Here is a 17,012-nt window from a genome sequence, read left to right as displayed (position 1 = left end):
CTCATTCGTTGTTCCAGATGCATCATTGGCGTCTTGTATGTGACCCTATTCCCCCTCATTGTTTATATATATATATATTTTTTTATATATAAAAAGGAAAACTGGCCTTACTTTTTTTTTTAATTTTACTTTATTATGTTACTCTTATACCGCTGAAAGGTGGATGGCAAACGTGAGATAAAAGAAAGATTAATCGGAAAGGGTTTTTTTTGTTGTTGTTATTTTCCATGTTTTATAATCAATGGGTGCAGTAGGTTCCAAAGAATAGACAGTGTTGCAAACCAAACAAAATACAGAACAGTTTCTTTTTCTTTTTCTTTCCACTTCAGGGTTGAAGAGGGATCCACAGTGGTTTGCAAATTAAACCAAATTGGGAAAGCAAAAAAGATTGGGTTTTGGTTTTTTTTTTTTTTTTTTTTTTTTTTTTCAAGAAGCCAGTTTGAATTTCTGTATTCTTTTGATAACAAAGTGAATAACCAAACAGGATTTCCTGTTCAATATCTGGCCCCTGTTCACTGAAAGCATAAATACCAAAATACTGACACTCAGAGTCTGCTATTTGTGCCACTGGGATCTCCCGCAAAATAGCCACAGGGTCATATTTGTTAATTTTTTTTTTTTAATACCAGTTGCAAATGCTTTAGTCTTTGGAGTAAGATGTTGCATATTTTGCCTTTCATTTTCCCCTTCGACGATAACGCTTAGGCCCCTCACCAAACTCTCAGTAACCATGGTAACTGTATACAAACCCATGCTGGCGATGGTGGTGAATGGTAAGTGGTGAAGTCCATCTGCCGTTTCACGTATTTAGTGCTGATATATCTATATACATATATATATATACCACGTGAATTTTTTTGACTTGTCGTATTAAGTTTTCTTGATGCTCTATTTTTTTGGATATTGGTACGCCTGTAATTGAGTGTACGTTCTAAGCTAGCCTGGGAGGCACTGACTGGATTGAGTTATGAACGGCGCACATCTTACTCAGATTGTTAACTCCATATTGTGTTAAACAATGCACCCTCTCTTTTATCCTTTTGTTAGCTGTGACTTTAAAGCTTGAATGATTTTGTTAATTCTTGCGATGTAAAAGGCTCTTGTTCCAAGTGTTGAATGCTAGATGTTGCTTTCCTGATGGTTCTTTCCCTCCTAAAGTGTTGCACACGGCTAAGACTTGTTTGTCCCTTTTTTTGACATTTATGTTCCCTTGTACCTTGTCTCTTCTCTCTTCTCCACTGCATGCTCCTTCATATGAATTTTATTTTATGTTTAAAAAATATTTCTTGTTTCTGTGTTACCATGGAGTACACGCATGCTTTTAAATCTTCAATTATGCAGTATCTTTTAATTTGCTTTTACTGTCTCTTTATTAAACTCTTAATGATATGACATTGCTTTATTGAAATGATTTGTAAGTTAAACGGTTATGAAGTAAATGTAATTTTAAAAATGTATGATTTTGTTATGCACTTACTGCCTTTTATAAATTAAAATGCATTTTAGTTTTTAGTTTTCTTTTTTTAATAAGTAATCACGGTCATAATGCATGCAACTAATTGAATTGGGAGCTGGCCCTAGAATATGTGCTTATTTCAGTTTTCTATGTACATAGGTAAATAATGCCACAGCACGTGTAATGACAAATAAAAAGACCGTCAACCCTTATACAAATGGTAAGTAGAGATTGGCCTTTTACAAGAGATTCTCTCTACCTCTGACTCTTTAAGTAATTTAACCAGAGATTCTATTACGACAAGCTGTGTTTGCCTGGGCGTTGACACTGTGTTTTTACTACTGACCTGCTACAGTGAACCACCTACGTCAGTAAGATCATTTTCACAACAAAGGCAAATGGAGTGTTCAGGTTAAGTGTGCATGCTCTTCTTCCCTTCTTTCTAGAATAACTCTTGTTTGGGATTGAGATGCAGTAATTATTTGGAAATTAGTTTGATAATTTCATTGGTTATTACAGTAAGTTGAGGGGAGAATTGGAGGTTTAGTTTGTTTGCTTTTCAGTACCATCTCCTTGTTGATTACTAAGCATTCCTGGAAGTGCAGTCACATAATTTATTCTGTCTTTGAGTCTTCTCCAGAGAGATTAGGCATTTGAAGTGATTTGGAGGATACCTCATGTCTGAATTCCACAGGGTTAGCAGAATGTGTGAGTGGGTTATTTGTTCCTCTCTGGGCTGCTCAGTGTTATTTTGGGCTAGTTGAGAATGTTGCTGTGTATTGCAGACCCCATCAGGACAATGCAATTTCTGTTTTTTTTTTTTTTTTTGAGATGGAGTCTCGCTCTGTGGCCCAGGCTAGAGTGCAGTGGCGCAATCTCGGCTCACTGCAAGCTCCGCCTCCCGGGTTCACGCCATTCTCCTGCCTCAGCCTCTCCGAGTAGCTGGGACTACAGGCGCCCGCCACCACGCCCGGCTAATTTTTTGTATTTTTAGTAGAGACGGGGTTTCACCATGGTCTCGATCTCCTGACCTCGTGATCCACCCGCCTCGGCCTCCCAAAGTGCTGGGATTACAAGCGTGAGCCACCGCGCCCAGCCTGCAATTTCTGTTTTTATCAATAAAACTTCTGAAAACTCCTCCTAAAAAGCATTCACATATGAGTTATTAAAAATGTTTGAACATTTTGATTCTTTAATTCCTCTCAAAATAAGTATCTCTTAAGATACATGAGGAAGAAACCTGCCACTATGTTAATCACATACTTAATTGTACAAAAATTAAAGCAATGCAGTAAGTTGGAGTATATACACATGGTAGAATATTATACCCATTAAAATGAGCAGGATAAAGACCATAAAGGGTCTCATAATTAAAAAACTGGAATAAATGTTTATAGCATAACTTTAGATAAATGATGATAATATGCCAGAATGCTAATGGTTGTGTTGAATTGTGAGACTGGCAAACATTTTTTCTTTGATTTAGGTTTATAAAAATAATATAACTTTATTACATCAAAAGGAGATATATGGAATTTTATACTTGTAAAGTTTTAATTGCACATGGAGATGCAGATTTTGTTAAAGTAAAAAAGTATTTTAAATAACCCCATTGCCACCCTGGTTTCCTACCTCCCCCCTCACAGGAAGCCACTATTACAGATTGTTGTCTACAGTTTTATTTTGCGTATTCATGCCTATAAATGTAGTAGGTGTTCCTTTGTAGTATTCACAGTATTGTATACATTTTTATGTGAATGATATCATGATAGACCTGTCATTTTTAATTGGGTTTTTTATAAATCTATATAGAGTTCTTTCAATTTAATAGATACTAGACTAATTCATTTCAGTGGTTGTATAATATTACACAAAACAGATAAATAGGTTCAATCAGAACTAAATACTGATTGTTTATCACAATAAAAGAAAACAATGATCTAGCAATGTATTATCATTTGGTAGTTTTGATTTTCCTGTTTCTTTTGCCATTGAATACCAATTTGACAGTCAGTTTGCTCCAAATTTTAAAAGGGGCATCATTCACCAGGGACACACCGTCTGTATAATAGGGCTCTAAGTTGAAAGACCAGAAGAATTATCTATTCTGCTGACTCTTTTTCTCAGCTTTATCAACCAAAACATGCCCTTAAATGGTATAGGCTATTTTCATACCAGACTTTAAATGCCCAGTGCTGAACTGAAGCAAACCTCTGATTTATATGTCATACAGCCTTTCTACTTGGGTAAAAGTAATGACTCTGAAACTTGCCAGATTTAATATATGGTGACATCAACCTGACAGTTGGGCATAGTCTTTAATTATGAAGTTGCACAGGTGCCCAGGCACATGTGTGCTTGTCTACATATGACTAGCTGCTCATGTGTGCTGAGTGAGAAGCTGGAGCAAGAAAAGCCAAGTATTTCATAAGCCATGTGCATGTATATTTATTTTAAAAGAGTTATTGATCAATTTTATGACCAGGGACTGAAAACTAGACCTGTAGGATGTTTTAACACAATTCAAAGCCCATTTATAAATAACTAGCCTTTCTGGAATATGAGGTATGCATTATGTGAGGCATTTTAAGTGCACTGGACACAAACGAAGTCCTGTAAAGAGGACATCATTATCCCTATTTTAGAGATGCAACATTGAGGCTAGAGAAGATGAAGTAATTAATAAAGCCTTTTTTTTTTTTTTTTTTTTTGAGACAGGGTCTCACTTTTTCATCCAGGCTGGAGGGCAGTGGCACGATATGGGCTCATTGCAACCTCTGCCTCCCAGGCTCAAGCAATCCTCCCTGGTAGCTGGGACTACAGCCACGTGCCACAATGCCTGGCTAGTTTTTTTTTATTTTTTGTAGAGACGGAGTTTCACCATGTTGCCCAGGCTGGTCTCAAACTCCTGAGCTCAAGCGATCTGCCTGTCTTGACCTCCAAAAATGCTAAGATTACAGGCATGAGCCACCACTTCTGGCCTAGCCTTTTCTTTTTGTTATGAAGTAACAAGATGCTGTGACCATGGGTGTGTGTATCAGGCATCGCTTTCCCTTTGTCTTCTTGTAGAAATGCACTCAAGTGGCAACCAACTACAATAACAAAGAAATTATTAAATGTGCAACCTTGTGGTCCTGCCAGATGTTGGCATGCACATCCCATGTCACACTCCAGGTAGCCATGAACTCAGTTTCCAGGAATAAGTGAGTCATATGGGTCTCTCCTCTATGTACCTGCAAAAGGGAACTCAGATTATTGTTCCTGTCACACATACTGTGTATAGCACCTAACGGGTTGATGGATAGACACGGTAGAATTTATTTAAAACACAAATTTCAATTCTAATTATATAAAGACTGTGGCTTCTGTAGTGGAGATTATGGAGAACCTTGGTATTAAAAGAAAAGTAGTTCTCCAAGCTATCCCAAGGTTCAACTCATGAGTATCGCCACTGCAGATAAATTCCCTTAAGTGTCAATACAATATTACTGAAAAAATATAGGGCCCTTTCAAATCCTTAATAAGGAAGAAGATAGAGTTATAGCAAAAGAGGGTAAGTTGGGACCAATAAAGTCACATTGAAATGAGAAAATTAAGCCATCGGTGAGGTTCACTCATTAGCTACATAATTCATTCTCACAAAGCATAGAAATTGTACTTCAGCAAAATTATAAATTACTGGAGCTATCAAAGTTTCAGGTCATCTCCAGGTGATGAAATATAGTTATCAATGCCAGCATCACCTTCATGCATTACTTCAGTCATGTATCCAGAAAAACTTTTAGCAGCTGCAAAGTTTCCAGTAATAAATAAGACTGAATTCTAAATGTGATAAGATGCCTGTCTATTATAGAGGGTTATAGTTAATAACACAGAGGGTGTGGATACTATTCTCAGGATATTTAAGCAATGATATAACGAAAAGCTGTAGAATGAGCTGTAGGCTTCTGCACATTGTATTAAAAAGTTCCACAAAGAGGGGATTGGACTATTTCTCTATTGCTATTTCTCCTAAGGACACCTAGCCACACAGAGGAGTTGGGGTTTGCTGTGTTCTTTGGGGGTCAAATGTTGGATCTACAATACAAGATTGAGAGCTGAATTCACAAGCATTTCCTGGATGCTGGGGAAGCATGGGTGCTAGACATGGCTTTTTCATTTTCTTAGAGATGTTAGGAAGGATGAAAATGGGGAAAACATATCCAAGACTCCAGAGAGAGGTAGACTTTGTTGCCAGGATCAGTTCTTCCATTCACTGGCTGTTGAATTGTAGGAAGTTGCTTAAACTCTCCATGTGCCAGCTGTCTAGTGGGAACTGAACAAATGATGGGAAATACATCATAGTTCTTTGTGATAATTATGAGAGAAAGTGCTCAACACAATGCGAGGTATGCAAAGTGGCCTAAAAGATTATTTTTACTACTATTTATAGCACAGTAGTATTTGATTACACATAGTCTCAATATTAAGTCACCATATTATTCCTTTATTGTCATGGGTAGTTGAATTCCCTGAGAGATACTAGTTTAAGGATCAATTCTTCAGATGCTAAAGGGGCCGAACAAGTAAAATAAGCAAATAGAGAGTCTTTGAAAAACTCAGTCTTTTGGGACTGGCTATTGTTTTCTTACTGAAGTAAAGCACAATATTTATCTACTAGGAAAAATCAGCACCACCACCACCACCACCACGAAGTAACAATAAAAGATCTCAACATTTGATCTCCCTATCAGGCTCAGAAGGGGGAGCAGTAGCAAATGTGACTAAGTGGGGAGTTAAATCCAATAGCCCCTGACCACCTCTAATAAGTCTGTCTCTGAGGGATTCTCAACTTAAAGTTAGCATTTCTACCAATGTTTCAAGAGAAATAGAAATCCTGTGTTTTAGATGGAATTTAAATGTTGGCAATAAATACATGCCGTTAAAGAATATTCAGTGAACCCAAAGAAAACACCTTTGTACCCAGTGCACACCTCGCTTCTTTTTTTTTTGGTATTTGAGAGTTGCCACCTGTACCATGTCAGCTGCCAGGTCTGTGGCATCCTTAGTATATGTCTTTAGAAAGCATTGACAGGCAGTTTTTGTAACTCCTGTAGTGTACATAAGGGTGCTCTCTGGAATGCGTTTCTTTGATATGTAACCCAGCAAAGCCTTAGAGAAAGCCTGTGCTGATGTTTTTTGTGTGCACATTCAGACTTGGCCTTTTAACACCCAGTGCAGTCATAGTTAACACTGGAGGTCTTAAGCAGCATATTTTAGAAATTCTGACACTTGACCTTTGACAAGCTAAATTTGGGGAGGGGAGTGCCAGTTCAGATGTAGCCCCTTGTGTCCCGGCCACAGAGGGGTCTAAACTGCTTGTGTGTCTGATACAGAGCCAGACCCCAAGACGTCTGGTCTCTGCTCCATTGCCTTGTTGCCGGGCTGGGGGGCCCTGGGAGGCTGGGACCTGTGGGCCTTATCAGCCATTCTCCTTTTGTTGTAAGCCTCATTGTTCAGTTTAATGTCCTTGATCAAAATCTCTGAATTTGCAAGGCCTGGGGACATACACAAACTGCCTAAGAAATTAAAAATGGGATCATTTTGTTCATCTTCCTGACAGTGCAGGCTCTTATCTCCAGCAGGGTTATCCCAAGGGTCTCTTCCAGGTACCAGGAGGAGTCACAGGGAATGTGGGCTCATTTGCATGTGATTTGCATGTATTTACATAAGCCCACATAAGTTCTGTAAATCTGAGTGGAGGTGATTTTCAAGGGCTGGATTCTAGACCAAATGGACATAACAGATATTTACAGAATACCTTATCCAACAGCTGCAGAATACGTCATCTACTCATCAACACATGGAACATTCTCCAGGATAAGCCACATGTCAGGCCACCAAACAAGTCTCAACAAATTTTTAAAAAATCTAAACTATATCAAGTATTTTCTTAGACCGTAATAGAATAAAACTAGAAATCAATAGCAAGAGGAACTTCAGAAACTGTACAAATACATGGAAATTCAACAGTGTGCTCCTGAATGTCCATTGGGTCAGTGAAGGAATTTTAAAAATTCTTGATATAAATTAAAATGGAAACACGGCATGCCAATTCTATGGGATACAGCAAAAGCAGTGCTAATCAAAAAGTGTATAGCAATAAACACCTACATCAAAAAAGTAATTTCAACTAAGCAACCAGGACAACAGTCATCTCTAACAGGATTCTTGTTTATTTAATGTATAGTCTATGGAAGGAAGCAGGTCCTTGAAGATTGGAAGGAGACATAATCAGAGCCAAAAAAAAATTAGTCTATTAGGAAAAAACTATATTCCTTTAGTTTCTTTAGAGAAAAACCAAGTAAATATTTATGGAATGCTTACTTTGCCAAACAACGTTTTAGGTGCTGGAGATTCATGTTGGACAGCAGTCTTGCCTGCTTGACTGTTAATTTTAATGAGGGAGAATAGTTATAAAAGACAAGAGCAAGCAAAGAAAGAAAGAAGCTAAATCCAGATAGCATTAACGGCAATGCAGAAAATAAAACTGGGAATGGAATCATGGAATCCAAGAGTAACTCTAAGAGGAGGTGGGAAAGTGACATTAACTGGCATGTTCTGAAAAGACTCCAGAGCCCTAAATAACATGAAGTCGACTTTGTGAAAAGCTAGAGAGTTCTCCAAGCAGAAGGAGAAGTGGATACAAAGAGACTTTGATATACAGTGGTCTTGGGGGTTTTATAAAGATGAAAATGGCCAGTGTCACTGTAGCTGGGAGAGACGAGGACAGGGAAAAAGGGAAGTGGTACCAAAGAGGTACCAAATAGTTTGGTTAATAGTTAGTGTGTGCTTATTGACTAAGGGAGGACATGTGTGCTTATCTTAAGTTGGGAAGAAGCTATTGAATTCTGAGTAGCAGGATGACAAATCTGATGTTCTTTTTAAAAATTGCTTTGGTCACCATGACCAGAATGGACAGGGGGAAGGAGGAGGAAGAGGAGACAGTGAGAATTAGGGCATTTCTGTTGTCGGACTTGTCCAGGCAGAGATAGAAATGCCTTGGTCTGCAGTGGTGGCAATGGAGAAAGAGGGAAGAACTTTTCAAGTTTTAACCAACAGGATTTTCTAATGGATTGCACATGGGGTATGAGGGTAAGAGAGGAATCAAGGAAGTATTGATGAATTTTATTTTGAGCAACCAAGTAGACAGAGATTCCATTTGCTGAAGGGAGAAGGACTTGCTGAGTAACAGGTTTCATGAGTAGAGGGAGAAGAGGGAGACTAGAAAGTGGGTTTTCATTCCCGTCGCAGAGTTCAGAAAGGTCTTTGGTTTCCTACAGTGGGAGTGGAGTAGCCTTGTTGAGAAGGGATCAAGGATGGGAAGAAGGTTGACACCTGCACTCATGTTCCTGTGATGACCAAAGCAATTCATTTTGCAGCATACAGATTCCCAGTTGGTTTCTTGTAGAGGAGACTTTATCAATTACCTTTCTCACAATTAATACTTGCAAACATGAGATAGCACAGATCTCCTGATGAACGAGAGTATCATTTATTTTATTTTTTTATGAAGAGGTTGCCATGTGTAGACTTGGCAAACTCATAACTTGCAGAAAGACAGGGAAATAAACAGCAGATTACAGGGGGATAGGCAGATTATTGGTATGTTTATAGATAGATCAGTAGATAGATGGATAGGTAGGTAGGCAGATGAGATAAACATGATTTCTAGGCAGCCTCAAATGCCTCTGAGAGATCTGGAATTTTTTGCTTTTAGAAAATGAGAGTCCATTGGCAAATTTATCATCTTTAAGAGCTACACCAAAATTCATTGATAAGTATACCTTTAGTGAAAAGGAGAAGGAAGTCTGATACGCAAAAGAAAGTATTTAAGGTAGGAAGGATGTTCAAGAAACAAAACCTGAGATGCACAGTATGGGAAAGACACCATCTTCACTACCAGTAAGAGGTAGGAGTATCAGTAGAGTATGAGATGGGTAACAGTGGAAGGATGAAGAGTGATAACTTAATAATTATTCATTTAATATGACCCCATACAGAGTTTACAAATTCTAGCTTTCTGTGAAAAACTAGAAAGAAAGAACATTAAATATGTCTGCAGCTTTATTTTCTTTTTTTTTTTTTTTTTCCGAGACGGAGTCTCGCTCTGTCACCCAGGCTGGAGTGCAGTGACGCGATCTCGGCTCACTGCAAGCTCCGCCTCCCGGGTTCACGCCATTCTCCTGCCTCAGCCTCTCCGAGTAGCTGGGACTACAGGCGCCCGCCACCACGCCCGGCTAATTTTTTGTATTTTTAATAGAGACGGGGTTTCACCGTGGTCTCGATCTCCTGACCTCGTGATCCGCCCGCCTCGGCCTCCCAAAGTGCTGGGATTACAAGCGTGAGCCACCGCGCCCGGCCTGCAGCTTTATTTTCAACTAGTTTTTCGTACTTTTTCTTAGACTGCAAGTTGAACTGTAGATATTAATTCCCATATCCTCAGGAATTAACTTTTTTTAAAAAAGGAAGCAGTGGAATTTCAATTGGTCAAATTGAAGTCATTTCCATACTCATAAAACACATTCTGAAATGTCTGAACTAATACTTATTTTTACATCACTATAGAAATTCTTATAAGGCAAGATGTGATTAATACAAGAGAAGAGGGTGTCAGTATGAAATTTCAGAAACCGCTAGGGCAATAGGTCTCAGAATTTCATGTTTCTTTCTGTCCCTCTAAAAATGGGGCCCAGGAATTAAATATGCCTCCCAGGTAACAGAAGTATAACACTTTGAGAAACTCTATTCTAAGATCATCCCGGGGGCTGTAAACCACCTAGCTTCTTCAAGTTGGAACTGAAAGTTCTTAGAAAACATTCTTATCAAGTTTTAGAAAGTTCTGGATTTCAATAGACACACTGACCTGTCTGGTGAGTTAGTGAGCCTCTGTTTTCCTTAGTGGATATTAAGAACACCTCTGGGCTATTCTTAGGTTGGGCAGAAAATCACACCTCTCTCTTCTTGGCAAACCTCAGAGAGTTCTTACTGTCAAAAATACCTTCCTTCACATTCAAACTTTAATCATTGCCTTTTCTCAAAAACATTTATTAAAGGACCTTTGGTATTTGACCCTCTGCTCAAGGACTCAGCGCAAAGGAGTACATACCTTACCCTCCTCTGCCTTTCAAGGTTTTTTTTTTCTTTTTGAGATAGAATCTCACTCTGTCACCCAGGCTGGAGTACAGTGGCACCATCTCGGCCCACTGCAACCTCTGACTCCCGGGTTCAAGCGATTCTCGTGCCTCAGCCTGATTAGTTGTTACTACTTTGTATTTTTAGTAGAGTCAAGCTTTCGCCATGCTGGACAGGCTGGTCTCTGGAAACTCTCAAGTGACCTGCCTGCCTTGGCCTCTCAAAGTGGTGGGATTACAGGCATGAGCCACCGTGCCCAACCTGCATGGATTTTTTTTTTTTTTTTTTTTTTTGAGACAGAGTCTTGCACTGTCAGCTGGGCTGGAGTGCAATGGTGTGATCTCAGCTCACTGCAGCCTCTGCCTCCCAGGTTCAGGCGATTCTCCTGCCTTGGCCTCCCAAGTAGCTGGGATTACAGGTACCCGCCACCATGCCTGGCTAATTCTTTGTATTTTTAGTAGAGATGGGGTTTCACTATGTTGGCCAGGCTGGTCTCAAACTCCTGACCTCGTGATCTGCCTGTGTTGGCCTCCCAAAGTGCTGGGATTACAGGCGTGATCCACTTCACCCGGCCCACATGGATGCTTTTATAAAGACTTAGCCAGCAGGAGCAGGAAACAATCACAAAACCCTAAAACGTGATCATTCTCTGGAAATTGTTCCCTAAATAATGCCCAGCATATATGTAATGTGCTTTCCAATTTGAGAATATTCTTGTATGCTCTTTTTTGTGAGTAAAGATTTCTAAAGGCCCAGGATTCATTTTACAAAAAACTCTCCATCCAGGACATTTGGAAAATAACAGGATTCTGTTAATCATATATACAGGTTATTTGAAAGTTACCTTAGATATCATGCATTGATTAAGAATTTTTTACGGTTCCTGAATGCATTAAAATGTATTCCACAGTAAATCTCTAGGGGATAAAATATCATTTTCATTGGTTTTCATGAAGCACTTTGGAATTCTCTAATATCTCGAGGTTATAATTAGGAATGACAATTGTTAGAATATATTGCTGCCAAGAATTTTGTTTATGGAAGCTTTCTAATTTTTGTGAACTTAATGCAGAGGGGTGTGATGGATTATCTAGCAGTGATATATAAAATAAGAAAAAATTGAAATTATTATAGTAGTTCTAAAAAATATTGATGAAGTAGAAAATTAATTACCATGTCATTTTCAAAGGGTTCACTTGTGGCTGGTCAGTAGTTTCCACTCCATTAACTTGTACTGGCAGAAAATCAAAGAAGGGCATGAATCTATTTTCTTATGTGTGGTTTTTAATTATTTTTATGCATGCCCAAACAACACCTCCTTTACATTTTAAGATACAAAATAAGATACTTTAACCCATTTGATTTGTGATTCATTTGCAATTATATAAGATGTTGAATCAAATGTGATAATAACGTTTTTGTATATTTGTTTTAAGGCTGGAAATTGAATCCAGTTGTGGGTGCAGTCTACAGTCCCGAATTCTATGCAGGTACAGAGATTGTCTTTGCACGAAGTCTTCTTGGTCTTTTCTAAATGTGCTTTGCCTGCCAAGAATGAATGAGTTTTGTAAAATAACCTGAAGCAAGTGAATTCCTGTCCTAACAAGTTCTAAATGATTTCTTTGGGCAAAATCAAGAGTACTTAAAACAGTTTAAAAATTACAAGGGAATCGTGTAAGTTTCATGGTTGGGGGGTCAGCATGGAGCCACTGCTCCTTAGGACAATTCACATTGATTTTGCCCTAAAAAAGCATTGTGACTTTGTTCAATAGTGTATTGAACAAATGGTGAGCTGCTCACGCCCATTGTATTTCAAAGTGCCTGAATGTGTGTTTTAGCCATACATTTCCATTTGGGGTTGGCATTTTCTTTTTCCTGGCAAAGCAGAGAGTTGAGTTGGCTTAATTATTCCAATAATGAGGGAGTGATTTTGAATTGCCAAGGGAAGGCCTATTTCAATAACTACTAAGTTGTCTGTCTTCTTTCATTAATCAATTTCCCTTAGCAATTCCTTTTCTCTCTACTTTGCCTTCCAGAATATGTCTCTCTCCTCACCCCTTCCCTGCCTAAGCACCAATTACCGCTCAACTGGGAAATCCATTCTCTTAGAAATTTTGGGAGAGCATAACCCAGAAGCAGTAGTGGCTGAGATTTCATGTCTCGATGTCCCAGGCTTGGCCCGTCACTACTGCCTGTGTGTCTCCTTGCTCTTGAACAAGGCTGCATTGAATACTTAGGACCTTAGTAGTAGACTTGCCACATGGATATTTAAAAGACGTCTTTCTTTGGTGTGGCTCCTGTTTTTTAATAAGGAGAAATAAATAATCCGTTGATCTAGAGCCACTCCCTTAGTAACCTCTTGACGGTAAGTCATACCCCTTGCTTTCTTTCTTCCTGGGCTGCGTAACTTTTGTCATTTTCCTGATACTAAACTCTGACCCTTGTAGATGAGAAGGGAACATAGAAAACTTAGCTACTCTGGCACAACAACCAGTCTGACAAAATTTAAGTTAAAAAATGTGGTAAATCTGGAAAGGCTCAACAGGATAACTGATTCCTGGATTTTACGTAGGCGATGTTTGGAGCTGTTCTTCATGTGTGAGTTTTACCAGGAGCCTGGGTTAAGTCCAGGGATTCTAACGCTGCAAAATAGCTGCGTTCACTCTTATGGGGGAAGAGACTGAGCCGTCAGGCTTTCCATGATCATATTGCAAACCCTACCTCCTGAGAAGACACCTCTGCTGAGTAAGGAACATGGAAACCATGCCTACACAGCTCAGGTTCAGATTCTGCCTCCCCTACCAACCAGCAGTGTGACTCTGGGCAAGTTACTTAACCTGTCTGTGCCTCAGTTTCCTCATCTGTTAAATGGAGATGATAGTAACAAACTCATAGTAATTTATTAGAATTAAATGGGTTAATATATGAAGAGTGGTGTGTAGCCAGCACTGTGTAAACATTTAGTAAACAAAAATGAGTATGTTAATCTCTTTGCCAGGAAGGGAAAGTTAGCCGCATATTCCGCTGAATTCTGAGTATGCTATGAGAGAGAGAGATTCTTTTCTTCATTGATGAGAGTACTAGTCTTTTAGTTCTCAGCGTGTTCATTTAGGGGGTGTTAATTTCTGGGATCGGGGCATGGCAGTTTATTCAGGGGACACAGAGAACATGGCATGTATTGCTGGGATGCATCTTTGTGCAAAGCTGCAAGGAAATCAAATACTCCCAATGGTTGAAAAGTCAGACAACAGCTTCCATGTCTCCGCAGCAGGCACTGCCTATGAATGGAGTAGTTAGACTCAAGAAATGTCAGTTTCTCTGTCTGTATGCACATATCCGAGTGCATATTTTCAGCCTAAAATAGTCCAGTGAAGAACAAGAAGCCTTCTTGTGGGGAGGAAGGGTATGGATGTGAGCGTTCTGGTGGAGATGGAGAAATGCATTTTTACATTTTTTCTGGTCCTGCACAATGGAGTCGACAGTCACCCTTGGGTCTATTAAGCAGGAAAACACCTAATATCCCCGTTACTTGTGCTTTCATAGCCACAAACATATCTGTGGGTGTTTAGGAGGAAATTAAGATGAGAGAAATAGTTGAGACTGATTTATAACTGTAAGAATAAATTAATCTGCATGACTTCTGGAACATTAGAGCAGCTATTCAGATTAGCCCAGGGCCCAGCCTCAGAAGTTAGATCATTAGGTTAGAGGAAGAGAAAATGTTATAACGTAAGTTCATATTTACTGGATACTTTCTATGGGACAGCACTGTTCTAAGCACTGTACATAAGTTTAATGTATTTAATCCTCATGGCAATTTTCCAAATGAGGAAACTAAAATGCAAAAAGTTGGTATTAGTGCTCTGAGATTTCAGCTGGTCGGGAGGAGGCCAGATTTTGAAATCAGGCTTTGATCACCTCAGAACTCATGTTCTTTGCAACCAGTTGATACTGGGGTTTTTGTTGTTGTTTTTTTTTTTTTTTTTTTTTTTCGAGACGGAGTCTTGCTCTGTCGCCCAGGCTGGAGAGCAGCGGCGCGGTCTCAGCTCACTGCAAGCTCTGCCTCCCGGATTCAAGCGATTCTCCTGCCTCAGCCTCCCGAGTAGCTGGGACTACAGGCGTCCGCTACCACGCCTGGCTAATTTTTGTGTTTTTAGTAGAGACGGGGTTTCACCATGTTAGCCAGGATAGTCTTGATCTCCTGACCTCATGATTCACCCGACTCAGCCTCCCAAAGTGCTGGGATTACAGGCGTGAGCCACCGCGCCCGGCCCTTTTTTTTTGAGTCAGTTTTGCTCTGTTGCCCAGGTTGGAGTGCAGTAGCACGATCTCGACTCACTGCAACCTCCGCCTCCTGGGTTCATGCATTTCTCCTGCCTTAGCCTCCCAAGTATCTGGGACTACAGGCGCCCGCCACCATGCCCGGCTCGTTTTTGTGTTTTTTTGTGGAGACAGGGTTTTGCCATGTTGGCTAGGCTGGTCTTGAACTTCTGACCTCAAGTGATGTGCCCAGCCTGTTTATTTTTTTTTTAATATTAAAGGTCATGATTCGAATTGACTGTCTCCTATGATCATGCTACTGCTCTGTGTGCAAACCAGTAAAATGAAAGAAGACAGGAAACATAATCATTCTGTATGATTCCAGCTGCCACCACCACCACCACATTCACAAGTGTTACATGAGAAATCTGAGTATCTGTGTTTCATGCTGCCACTATCTGGATTATCCGGAAAATCCACATGTTTTCCTGTTTTCAACTGTACGTTTGTATGTAGGTAGACAGAGCTCATAATATTCAGCAATGTGGGGACATGTTGCTGTAATTTTAACACTGCAGAGCAATTCCTTTGAAATATTTGAAGTCCTGCAAACACTGAAAGTCTGGCTGGCTTAAATCTGAAGTTTCAGGCACCTGCATCTATGGAATGGACCTATGCAAAGCGATAGATGCAGAGTGCATTCATTTCCATATCCAGGTATAATTATTATGGTCACTCATCTACATATCCATGACTAAGAATTTATGGGGCATTTCAAATTTCCCCAGCTATAAAAATAGTCTGAATTTTATCTTGCACTTCTGAGTGTGCCTAAAAGCTGAAATGAAGACCTTGTCATTGATTTGCTTTGTATTTTTAGTAGGCTGGCTCTGTATCTGCTTAAGATAGAAAGCCAGACTTCTTAGTCATTTCTCTACATAAGGTTGTGTGTTAATGACATATTTTATAATATTCCCATAGTGTAATTATTTGATTTTCTGAAGCTTATGCAGAATTAACAACCCAGCCTCCAATTGTCTCTCAGAATGAGGCATGAAAGTTCACATATTTTGTAAATTAAAATCAATATTTTCAATCTCTCCTAAAGGTAATTTTCTTAATTTAGTAGACTTGTCCCTAACATTTATTTTCTCTTTTAATTATAAAATGGCAAGTTATTGACCGTGAGTGGTGGCTCACGCGTGTAATCCCAGCACTTTGAGAGGCCCAGGAGGGTGGTCTTAGGAGTTGGCGACCAGCCTGACTAACATGGCGAAATCCTGTTTCTACTAAAGATAAAAAAGAACTAGCTGGGCATAGTGGCGTGCCCCTGTAATACCAGCTATTTGGGAGGCTGAGGCAGAAGAATCACTTAAACCTGGGAGGCGGAGGTTGCAGTGAGCCAAGATTGCACCATTGTACTCCAGCCTGAGTGACTAGAGCAAAACTCTGTCTCAAAAAAAAAAAAAAAAAAAAAAAAAAGGCAAGTTATTGATTTTTGTATGTAACGTTTTGACTCCCCGAGTATGTTTTTATTGCAAACTTGGGTGGCGGGGGAAGGGGGGGGAGGCAGGAAGAGCCATTGCACTTAATGAGGACCTTTAATTACTATTTGCATTGATAAATTATGACATTCCTTCTCCCTCACACGTGCCTTCCAGAGGAAGCACTGAGAATGTTCTAATGTATTTTGGATGGTTTTTCTTTTCTGAATTCTCATCAAGTCATACTTATAAAAATCTTCCTAAATGCTTATTCTGTGCCAGTCTTCAGAGCAGATACACATACATCAGCATATCCCATGACATATATTAATATAAACCTTCTCCCAGGAGAGATGGTAGTTTTCCATAAAGCAAAAACAGCATTGATAGTTTCTTCTAAAATCTAATCTTCTCCAGAGTCCTTGAGGCTTATTCAAGACAAATGATTGTTAAGTCCCCACACACAAATCCAGGTGAGTCATGAAGTCTTTGGCCAATGTGTATGGCCCTTCTTTAGAGTTTAAGTAAAATCAAGGCGGTAAGGAGAAGTAGACTCAGAGTATCTGTACCCAGTAGCAGGCCTCGTGTTATTTACTGTAGTTAAAAATAGTGTTTCCAAGAATCTGGAGGAATAGGCC

The 17,012-nt window shown here is 39.5% G+C and overlaps 1 protein-coding gene across 1 annotated transcript in view; it reads left to right on the top strand.

The window, feature by feature from the left end:
• The window catches only part of RBFOX1 (RNA binding fox-1 homolog 1), a 2,506,415-nt gene that overhangs the window by 2,391,073 nt on the left and 98,330 nt on the right, over positions 1-17,012 (top strand). Inside the window, exons 13-14 of the mRNA XM_032144704.2 lie at positions 1,616-1,676; positions 12,067-12,120. Of these exons, the coding sequence (XP_032000595.2) occupies positions 1,616-1,676; positions 12,067-12,120 (115 nt within the window). The remainder of the gene's footprint in view (positions 1-1,615; positions 1,677-12,066; positions 12,121-17,012) is intronic.

Source organism: Hylobates moloch, unplaced genomic scaffold (genome assembly GCF_009828535.3).
Source record: "Hylobates moloch isolate HMO894 unplaced genomic scaffold, HMol_V3 SCAFFOLD_23, whole genome shotgun sequence".
NCBI lineage: Eukaryota > Metazoa > Chordata > Mammalia > Primates > Hylobatidae > Hylobates > Hylobates moloch.
The sequence above is the reverse complement of the archived record's forward strand: the minus strand, read 5'-3'. Positions and strand labels throughout refer to the sequence as shown.